We start from the raw sequence: 11,233 nt of genomic DNA on the forward strand, positions 1-11,233 counted from the left end.
CCTGCCCCTATTTCCCCTGAGTGTTTTTGTCAATCAGCAAGCCCACTGATAGCGCACCGTGATTTTATTTTTTATAACTCTTGTTATTAAACAGGGTGATGAGGTACATTATGACAAAAGGTGATCACATGCATTCTAACGGACGAGTATGCATTATCAAGTTAAATTATGTCAAGGCAAACAAACACTGATCACTCTAATTCACGCAAGGTGGGTTACATCACAAATAGACCGTACTTAAGTATGGCGACATATCTAGCTCGGCTTTTCTCACTTATGAGCAGCAGGTGGAGACTTTGGTTTGCGGCTATCAGTTCCTCTCATGTGTTTCTGTATTTATCCCAAGGGGACCATATTTTTTCCCAATTTTCCCCACAACCTCTACTGTCGTATATGACCTTTTCAGCTTGTTGGCACCAATCAAGGTCGGCTTCCCGTTCTGTCACTGATGGGGCGATGTGCGTCCCCCCCCTGCGCGCTATATTACGCTTTGCTACTCCGGCTGCTAGGGTCAGTCAGAGTCTATTTTGTCTGGACCACTCTTCCTCCCCTCTGATCATCAATGAGAGCCACTTGGCATTTACGGGCATCTCCATGCCCAACACCCTCGACATCACTGGTGCGACCCCCTGCCAGAATAAAGTGATGACTGGGCATTCCCATAAAACAAGCACCGTGATTTTTGACCCTCCACCGGCGTAGCACAATATTTTGTTGGCCCGTAGAAGCGCCCAAAGCGCACACCCACCCATGTTAGGTGGTGGCTTCTGCACCCTCACCGTGCCCCAGAGCGAGTGGCAGCAAGTGGGCCCTGAATCTGCAGTTCAAGGACAGTCCTTTACACCCACACCCTCTGGGTGTAGGAGGCCCACAAGCCCTCCATGAACAATGTGTACATCCCCCCGTAATTGAGGCCTTTGACTCTCCCCCCCATGTGTGTTGTATGTTGTCAGTTGGTTTCCACAGGACCTGTGTGTCATATGCTTGTGACATCTTGTACTGTCTGAACGGTGGCTATGAATGTGAGAGAAAATGAGGATCAGGGTCAGGTTGTCTTCTGCAGACATGACAGCCTTTATGCTGCTGTTCTTGGGCGGTCATGTGATAGAGGCTGCCCGGATGTTTGAATCGGCTAGAAGCCATCAGCATCCTGCCCGGTTCAATCCTATGTCCAGCAGCCACACCTGAACCCCCCTGTGCTGAGCTGAGGTTTGTCTATCAACAGAGGGGTGCCTCCTAATATTTCTGGTCACTCTCTTTGGGAATCCATAAACCTGGCCGCAGGTGTCTGCCTTTCCACTGTAGAAGCCCTGGAAGAAAGCCCACCCTTCCATGGACAACTGAAGGTTAATACATTTAAAAGCAATGTGGGCTTTGGCTAGTCCTGACTGCCTCTCCTTTCTTTGGGAGAAAGAATGACCCCCTTGTGATGATATGTTGTGTTGGGGTGGATATCTGAAGACGCCACATAGAAAGGCGTCTGACCTGGAGCAGCATTCGGGAAGTCTAGGCAGTCTCTCTGCTGGGCCCTGGAACACCTCTTTGGGCCCCAAGTGGATAATATGTTGGAAAAGATAAAAAAAAGGGGCACCAAGATTGTGAAATCCATTAGCCCATTCTGTAGGCAGCAGCCCAGTGGCAGGGCTAAGTCCTCAAACCCCACCCCCAGCCAGGCACAACTCTACCACTGCCGACAGCAGGCCTTTGGCGAGTCTGAGGAAGGCAGACGATACTCACGGGTGGTTACTGGAGTAACAATGGCAAGAGCAGTATTAGAGGTGGATCCAGCACAGGAGCTTCCGCTCCCAAGCACTGACTCGTCCACACCCCTCTCCCTCCCATCACATGACACCTGTAGGACTTCCACCCTCTCTGGGAGGAAATCACAACAGATGAGAGCATGCTTGCAGTAGTTCAGCAGGGCAACTGCTTAGAATTTCACAACCCACCGCCCCCCCACTTATCACCATGCTGCCCCACCCTCGGTCAAGGCCACCTCACTCTCCTTGAAGACAAGGTTTAAGCACTTCTTTAAAGGGGTGCAGCACAGTGTGTGCCCCCATACCAAGGGGGCAAAGACATCCCTTGCTGTACCTCTTCACCCCAAAGAAGGACAAGTCCCTCCGGTCCACCCTAGACCTGAGGCCACTGAATTGGTCCATCCTGTCAGAGCACTTTCCTGTGACAACTTTGCAGCGCGTCATTCCACAGCTCTGCCAAGGGGCCTTCATGACAGCAGAGGACCTAAAGGACACCTTCCTCACCCTATACACCTACTCCACCACCCATACTTTCACTTCATGGTAAGTGGACAACATTAGAAACTCAAAGTTCCACCCACTGGAGTCACTGCAGCTCTGAGGGTCTTTACCAAATGCCGAGCAGTGGTGGCTGCTCGTCTTCGAAAGGCAGCATTCATGTTTCACTGTCCCTCAACGACTCACTGATCAAGCGCAGCTGCTGGCTACCATGCCAGGCACACACTCATACAGCCATGGTCCTGCTTCACAGCCCAGGGTTCACCATAGAGGTCCCTCCTCCAGTCCCAACAGGCCCAGCCTTTCCTGCGCTCAGTGTGAAGTGGTGTCACAAGTCAACCATCTCCTAACCAGAAGGGTTATGGCATTTCAGCAGCTGCTGCCTCTTCTCTAGTCCACTCCTCAGTTACCCGTAAGAACTGTATAAGCGCCTTGTGAAGCAATGATCACAAGCGGCGGGTCATTGGAAAGATCTAGTGAGGCTAAAGACCAGCACTCAGCCCTCTCAGCAATGGTGGGACAGCAACAACCTGTTGCTTGTCAGGTCTTTCTTGGACCCTCTTCCCCAGGTGACCATCACTACTATAGCATCACTCTCTGGGCGCGGCGCACATCTCGGCAACATGACTGTGCATGGTACTTGGACACTTCCCACTCAGGGTTGATGCATAAACTACCTGCAGCTGTTGGACATCTCCCTATGCCTCAGCCCTCAAAGCCTTCTACAAAATTGTTCAGCGCAAAGTCGTCCTATAAAGCCACACAACATGGTAGCCAAGTATTACATACAGAAATGAGGGGGTGGGGTGGGTGTTTTCTCCACACTATGGTCTGTGTTACCACAGGACATCTGGCACTGGCATATCTGAAGAAGATCCATTTTGTAGCAGAAAACCTACCAGTGGAGGTCAGCAGGTTTGCGGATATGATAAGCAGGACTCATCAACAAGTCCACAAGTGGGAACTCCTTCCACAAGTCCTAGACTGGTACTCCCAACACTGGGCAACCCCAGCCATCAAGCTCTTCGCCGCCCCAGGAAGCACAAAATGCTTCAGCACCAGACACCAGTACACACAGTCCACGTGCAATGCACTGTGGGTGAACTGGCCAAATATATTTGCTTCATTTGCTCCTCTCCAACTGATCCCGCACATGGTGAGGAAAGTGGGGCATGTGTCCAAAGCCAATATCCTGCTGGCTCAAATTTGGGGAAGACACAGGCCTGGTACTGGGTGCGCCTGGACATGTGCATCAGTCCTAAGTCACAAGAAGCTTTAAATCCAACGGAACCTTCTCACAACAACAAGGCCAAATCAGCCTCCCGGATCCAGAGCAGCTCGTCCTAGTGATTGGATACTGGAGATTTTTGAGTTTGGCTCCGGAATCATCCTAGATGAGCATATGTTGCTGCACGAGGCACGTAGGCCCACTACACTACATGCACATATTGTGCAGCCAAGTGGAAGAGGTATGTCCACTGCTGCATATTGAAGCAACTAGCCCTCTTCCAAGTCAGGGTTCAGGAAATCACATGTGACCTTTTACACCTTCAGAAACACTTCTGTACCTCTCCACCTCGCCACTGCTGCGGTGCGAGTGCAGAAAGGGGAGCACTCATTTCTTTTCAAGATTCCTACGGCTGAGGCATTCATGGAGGGACTCAAAAGAATAATACCCCCAAGACCCCCTTCAGCCCTATTGTGGAACCTTAGTGTAGTTCTCACTAGTCTTTTAGGTCTGCGTTTGCACCCCTCTACTCTTGTAATGTTCAGTTTTTTTCCTGGATGGGGGCCTTTCTAGTAGCCATACCTCGCTCAGCTGCATCAATGATTTAACAGCACTAACGCAAAGTTAATTCCCTCTGGACAGGTATGCTGTGTTAGTTCTAAGGGCTACCCTGTCCTTGTGCACCTGAACAAAGGGTTCTTGGATGGTGAGTGTTTTTAATTCACTGATGCGGCTGAGCGAGGTTATGGCTACTAGAAAGGCCACCTTCCATAAAAGAAACTGAAGGTTACCTTTCCACATTAACCAGACTATTGAGCTGCCTGTATTCTTTCCACAACTTGATTTGGTAGCGAAAAGCTGTTGCACACCTTTTTACGTGATGCAGACACTCATGTACCATATTGACAGGATTAAGTCCTTCTGAGAAACTAAACAGCTCTTTCCAGCCCAGCCTTTGCTAAACCCCACAAAGGCTACCACATTTCCAAGGCAGGGGTTGCAAGGTGGTTTGTCAAATGTTTCCAAACCTGCTACACCAAAGCTAAACATGTATTCACTGTACCCCCAGGAGACAATCTACAAGCAAGAAGGGAGAAACCATGGCTTTCCTAAGTAACATTCCATTAGAAGATCTCTGCAAGGCAGCTACCTTTCAACACCACACACCCTTACAAAGCATTACGCTGTGAATATACTAGCCCGTCAACAGGCTATGGCTGGCCAGAACGTATTAAGAACAGTACTCCTAACATCTGTATCACCTGTGTACTACCACCATTAGGATGAAACTGCTTTACATGTGCGTCTACAGCCACACATGAGGCGAACAGAAAATGTCACCCTGTAAACATCTGTTTGTAGTGTGTAGTGCTGTAGAATCACATGTGCCCACCGTCCTCCCCAGAAGCTGACAATTATATCATACACTCATTACTTCTTTAGCAACTTACAGTGATAATCATCACTCCTCTCACTCGCAGAGCGGAAAACAATTTTGGGTGGAGTTGATACCCATGTGCATTGTGGCTCATGAGAGAAGTTGCTGCACATCCTGTAGCTCAAAACTTTCTTAAAGGGAAACAAGTTGTAATGTCCGTGCCCAAAACTAGATGGCAGGAGAATGCAGAGCATGTGACTCTACCGCACTACACGCTACGAACAGATGCTTATAGGAAAAGAACCAATTTTCATTCACATCATTAGGCTGGAAGGGCATCCCATCCTCCCACAGGGAAAGGGAGGTCTTGAATTTTAGTCAGAAGGTGTGAGGACATCAGTCATCAAAGGTTCTGGGTGATAACTTTGTGAGAGTTGGGGGCCTCTGATACCGATGTAAGACTTCCTGCCCTCTGACACAGGTGTGAGACTAGGGGGTTTCTGATGCCAGTGTGAGACTACCTGGCCTCTGACAATCTGACAAAAAGCTTGGGGATGGGATCAAGCCCCCTGGACCTCCAGGGTGCGACAGATCCTGCCTCTCGGGATGCAAGGCTGCCCTGCCATTGGTCACTTGCAGATCAGCCTCCCATCACATGTTTATCTGGGGCAGGCAGTGTAGGAGGGTAGTGGTGCCGAGAGGCACTAGGTAACTTTTGTCCACGGATGTTGGCACTGACCCCTGCTCACCGTCTCTCTCTGTCTCAAAATCCTCACAGTGAAGGACAAAGAAGACACCCAGGTCGACTCCGAGGCCCGACCCATGAAGGATGAGACCTTCGGAGAGTACAGGTAGGTGTGTGCCAGCCCCTGGTGGCATTGCTTATGTCTGTGGCTGGACTTTTCTCTGCCTCGCCTTATCCCAGCTGCCTAACCCTCCTTTTCATTGCTCTTCCTCATGCCTCAGATCTCTGGAAAGGTAAGGACGGTCTCTCTCACCTCCTCTCTTTGTGGTGTGCACTCTCCTTCTCTCTTTGTTGTATGCACTCTGCAGTGTGTGTCTTCTGTTCATCACAGTAAGCAGCCAGAGCTCTGCTGTGAGCTCTTCTCCCTATGCGTCACCACCTGACTGTCTACCAGGTGTGGCACCAAAGGCGCCAATGGGTGCACCCAGTCCTGCTCCCTGCCGGCATCACAATGCCACCATGTTGGTTGGATTTGTTCCTTATTTATGTATCAAAATATTTAGCCACAATAACATTTCAAACCAAAATGCAACAGAACATAGCACAGTGAGCAGGCGCTTGGGGCGACAAACACCGGATTCATATTTAGGAGTTTTATCAGCTCCTTTGTGTGAGCATTATAGGGCCATTCAGGACTGATGCCACACTAGTCTTAAAACCCATGCATACATCACCAAACAAAGGGCCCGGTTCATGAAGGTAACCTTACACTTTTGTGTAACTTTATTACTTTTCGGTATTCACAAAGGTAAGTTATTAATAGCAAAGTTAGACTTTTGGTCTAAGTGTACCTTTGTGAATATGAAAGTAGTAAAGTTACATAAAAGTGTAAGTTTACATTTGTGAATCGGGGCCAAAGAGATGATCGTTCTGGAACGCCTTCGATAGGAGGAGAGGGCTGTCAGGGTCTGCTTTAAGCTCCTGCATTCTAGAGCAGCCCCTGAGGGCTGGAGGAAGACAGCCCCAGTGGAGGGATCCTGCTTGATAGAAAGAGCTGAGGATGGATGTAGCCATGATTTGGGTGATGCCAGAGGAGTCCCGCTGTCATATTGTAGTAGGTGACAAGTAGAGGTATAGTAGGGTAGGGTGCCAGAAACGTAGTCAGGAGCACGTCAGCATGGACACCAGTGTCAATAACGTGTAAGGTGCCCTTTCTTTTACCCAGGGCCTGCATGCCTGATGGTGCCTGGGGAGACTGTAAAGTGAACTCACATCTTGTGGGCCAGTTTCACTTGGTACAAGAGAACGGATTGGTGCTTTGCTCTGTAGAATGGGGTGAGTGGACATACATCATGTATGTTCAGTGCTTGGTAGCAAACAAGAGAGGCAGTGATGAAAACCCCCATGCAGCTAAAGAAGAACTTGGGAAACTGGGTCTGGAGGTAGGAAAATAGAACAAGACAGTCATGCCCAACCCGTCTCGTGCAAGTCAAGTGACACACTCAGTGCAGAGTCAGTTACATGTGTGACTTATGGCACAGTCAGGGCAGAGCTTGACATACTGTAACATGTGGAAGAGTTTGTGCAGTGGGTTACATATTATAGACTTGTCTTGGAAGTGGCACAGTGCAGAGTCAGTTACATGTTGGACACATACCTAACACGTGACACACTACAGAGTCAGATACATGTTGGACACATGCCTAACATGTGACACAGTGCAGAGTCAGTTACATGTTGGACACATACCTAACACGTGACACACTACAGAGTCAGTTACATGTTGGACACATACCTAACATGTGACACACTACAGAGTCAGTTACATGTTGGACACATACCTAAGACGTGATACACTGCAGAGGCAGTTACGTGTTGGACACATGCCTAACACTTGACGCATTGCAGAGTCAGTTACATTCTCAATATATGACTGACATGTGACACACTCAGCTCAGAGTCAGTTACATGAGTGACTTATGATACAGGGGTGTGCAGTTCCTAGTGGGAGGGGAGGGAGGTCTTTCTTCATGATGCCCTCACACACCCCGGAGGATGTCATGCTTCATCATTGGGCCAAGCTCCTTGTCGGGCCGGTGCTGCAATGACAGACGGGCTCCCGTAACGGGGCTCTTTGGCGGAGATCTTTTGAAGAAGCCGTAAGGTGCGTCCCGGTGTGAGGGCTGGGTAGTGCACAGGTTAGTGAGTTAAAATAAGTCTAGACCTGTCCTACTGTCGTATGTTTTATTCCTGTGGTTGGCACAATGGTGAAGCATGACATCCTTCGGGGTGTGTGAGGGCATCATGAAGAAAAACCTCCCTTCCCCCTCCCCTCCCACTAGGAACGGCACACCCCTTTGATTCACAATTCGCCCAGGAGCTCGTGTGCAGGACCTGCTTAAATATAGCTCCTGGTCCCCCCTTTGTTTTGGATATGACTTATGACACAGTCAGTTCAGAGACTGATTACTCAAACATTTGGAGGAGTTAGTGCAGTTGGTTACATAATATACACATGCTTGAGATCTGACACAGTGCAGAGTCTGTTACAGGTTCGACACATGCCTAACATGTGATACACTGCAGAGTCTGTTACAGGTTGGACACGTGATACACTGCAGGGTCTGTTACAGGTTGGACACATGCCTAACACGTGATACATGCAGAGTCTGTTACAGGTTGGACACATGCCTAACACGTGATACATTGCAGAGCCTGTTACAGGTTGGACACATGCCTAACACGTGATACACTGCAGAGTCTGTTACAGGTTGGACACATGCCTAACACGTGATACACTGCAGAGTCTGTTACAGGTTGGACACATGCCTAACACGTGATACACTCCAGAGTCTGTTACAGGTTGGACACATTTCTGAGACGTGACACTCTGCAGAGTCAGTTACATACTCAACACATGACTGACATATGACAGTGTGGAGTGGGTTACATACTGGACGTATGTCTGACATGTGTCCGCCATATCATCATGTCCAAGATTCCAGCCTGCTGTGGAACGTCCACATTTCCAATTGCCTGACACACAGACACACGACTTCTTCTGGCCCGTGCTCCTGTGCAGACCCAACAGCAGATGGACAGGGTGGACTCAAAGGGTGGTAGAGGGCTCCCCTGAGGCTGTGGGTTTTCTGCCTGTGACCACCCTATTCCTTGACTTCTGTTTCTTTTTCCACCACAGCAGTTCATATCTTAGAATTAGGTAATGTGTTGGAGAGTGGTCTCTCTCTCTCTGTTCTGCCAGGCTGCAAGCTTGGTGCACACTGGCATGATGCCCTCTCAGCACCCTGCTGCCTGTTGGCAATGTGCCCTCTCTGATTCCCTGACTAGCAGCTGCTTCTAGGCCCTCTGAATGTAGCATGAGTGTCCTTGGATCTCACGCCAGTCTGGGCATGCACTGCAGCAACACTGCCCTCTTGCCCCTGGCATAAGTGCATGAGTGGGGCAGAATTCCCATGGACCTTTAGGAGATATGCCAGTGGGCTGCCGAACATAAGGCTTGGGTCAATGCCGCATCCTGCTCGGTGCTATGCATGTTGCTAATCTGAAGGCAGCGCTGGCAATGACTTTGGGGCAGGTTTACTAACTTTTCACGCAACGCGGCACAGCGCAGCAACTAAAGTTATTACACTAGTGTTATGCTGACTCCATGTGTGACCTCAGGGAAACTACACCCCTTCTCTGCTTCAGCATCATACCAGTATCAGAATATGTAAGTTCATGGAAGTAGTATTCCCTCATTAAGATGTCTCGGGCTGTCGCCAGCACCGCCTGTGAGTCTTCTCTGATCTGGTGCAAACGTCGCCCCCTGGTTGATGCTCATGCGTAATCCAGGGTCTGCCTCTGCCTGCCCATACTCTTCCTTGGATTCATCCCTCCTGCTTGCATCACCTAACCTTAGCACTGCCCCTGACTCAGTGTGTGACCTCACTGAGCCCTGTCTCTGCCATGCATCTCACTCCAAAGCTTGATTTTGACACGGACTCACTCTGTGACATCAGTCAAGTTTCTTCCCCTCCCCACATCTAACTTTAGTCCTGGCTCTTTGTGTACAGTGTACCCCCCCCCCCCACCTCCATTTCAGCACAAGCCACAAGTCCCCAGTGGATCACTTAGTTTGTGCTAATGAATCTTGGCCAGAATTGATCCTAGGGGTCAGCACATGCAACCCCTAGACCTGTAACTATGCTGGGGATAGGTGCTTTATTTGCATGGTGAGCCATGATGTTGTTCAGCATATATCATTATTTAAGTTTCATTATGAATATTATGCCCCACTCTAGTTCCTCTTGTTTACTCCATTACTGTTACCCTGGTTGGTCACGCGCCTGCATGCGGCTGCATGTTGCATGCTCAGTAGCTGTCCTGTGCCCTGGCTTCAACGTGCATGCGGTTTCTTTCAGTGATTTCAGCTGACTGCACCCTTACCTCACCCCTGAACAGGGTGCTTGCCCAATGATGCCTTCGAAAGGCTACCAAAGCGAGGGAGCAGTTAGCCCCCATTAAAGCCCCGCTCCCCACGAGAGGCATCAGGGTGACAACCCTTTGAAACATTTGTTCATATCTTCTGAGAATGACTTGGTCCCTGCAAGGGTGCATGCCTGTTCCCTCTCCACTGTAGGGGCTTCCTACCTGCTTCCTCAGTTGACTTGCACACCAACAGTTTGCTTTCCCCCCACCCTGCAGCGACAACGAAGAGAAGCCGTTCACCAGCAGCCAACCCTCCCTGAATGGGGAGCTCATCAAACCCCTGGGCAGCGACGACAGCCTGGCAGACTACGGGGGCAGCGTGGACGTCCAGTTCAACGAGGATGGCTCTTTCATTGGCCAGTACAGTGGCAAGAAGGATGAGAAGGAGCCCGCTGCCGGGCACGACAGCTCCGGTGCCACCTCACCCGTCAACGCTGTGGTGGCACTGGAGTGAAGACCCCTCTGCCACAGTGGAGGGGGTGAGGAAAAGAGAGGTGAGGGGAGGGATGCGAAGCCTGAATGAAAGAGAGAGAGCATGGAAAGCAAAGCTATTATTTGCTTTTGTGACTAGTTGCTTTGGTCTTTTTTCCTTTGAACTTGCAGAAAAAGCATCTTTCAACCTGAGTGAAGGGAGGGAGAAAAGCAAAAGGAGAAATTGAGTGGAGCAGAATGGCCAAGTTCTCCTGCTCAGGGCTTAGGGTGGGGGGCAACAGTGTTCAGATTTATTTAAGAAATTAAAAAAGAAACATAACTTTGAGAAAGTTGGAAAAGACAAAAAAAACAACCCTTCTACATAGACTTTATACCAGTTTCACACCACACCCCGCGACTGCTACGCAGCGGACCCAAGAAGCCGTGTCGTCAGCGACCATGGCCTCCTCTGCTGCTCTGTGTTCAGATGCCCTTCGAACGAGACACATTCCACGTACAACTTGCCAAAAACAGGAAGGAAGGAACACTAAAAATGTATTGCTTTTTTACAGTTATGATTTATCTTTATTTTTTTATTGTCGTTCTTGTCGTCGTCGAATGAGTTGAGTATGTTGGGTTGTTGGTGGACGGTTTTGGCCACAAAGGTGAAGATGCATTTTTCCAAATCATTGTCTGCCGTCATCAGTTCTGGTCATGAAAGCTGGGCGAACTCTCTTGCCGTGGGCACCCTGCCAGGGCACAGACCATCTAGGCACCCAGAACTT

The 11,233-nt window shown here is 49.6% G+C and overlaps 1 protein-coding gene across 4 annotated transcripts in view; it reads left to right on the forward strand.

Moving 5' to 3' along the window:
- Nucleotides 1–10,783, forward strand: part of L1CAM (L1 cell adhesion molecule) — a 729,162-nt gene extending 718,379 nt beyond the window's left edge. For all 4 annotated transcript variants that reach the window (XM_085629771.1, XM_085629773.1, XM_085629772.1 and 1 more), the window contains 2 exons: nt 5,643–5,715; nt 10,254–10,783. In XM_085629771.1, the coding sequence (XP_085485897.1) occupies nt 5,643–5,715; nt 10,254–10,491 (311 nt within the window). In that variant the 3' untranslated portion in view covers nt 10,492–10,783. The remainder of the gene's footprint in view (nt 1–5,642; nt 5,716–10,253) is intronic.
- Nucleotides 10,784–11,233: the final 450 nt, after the last annotated feature.

This window comes from Triturus cristatus, chromosome 10, assembly GCF_964204655.1.
Source record: "Triturus cristatus chromosome 10, aTriCri1.1, whole genome shotgun sequence".
Taxonomy (NCBI): Eukaryota; Metazoa; Chordata; class Amphibia; order Caudata; family Salamandridae; genus Triturus; species Triturus cristatus.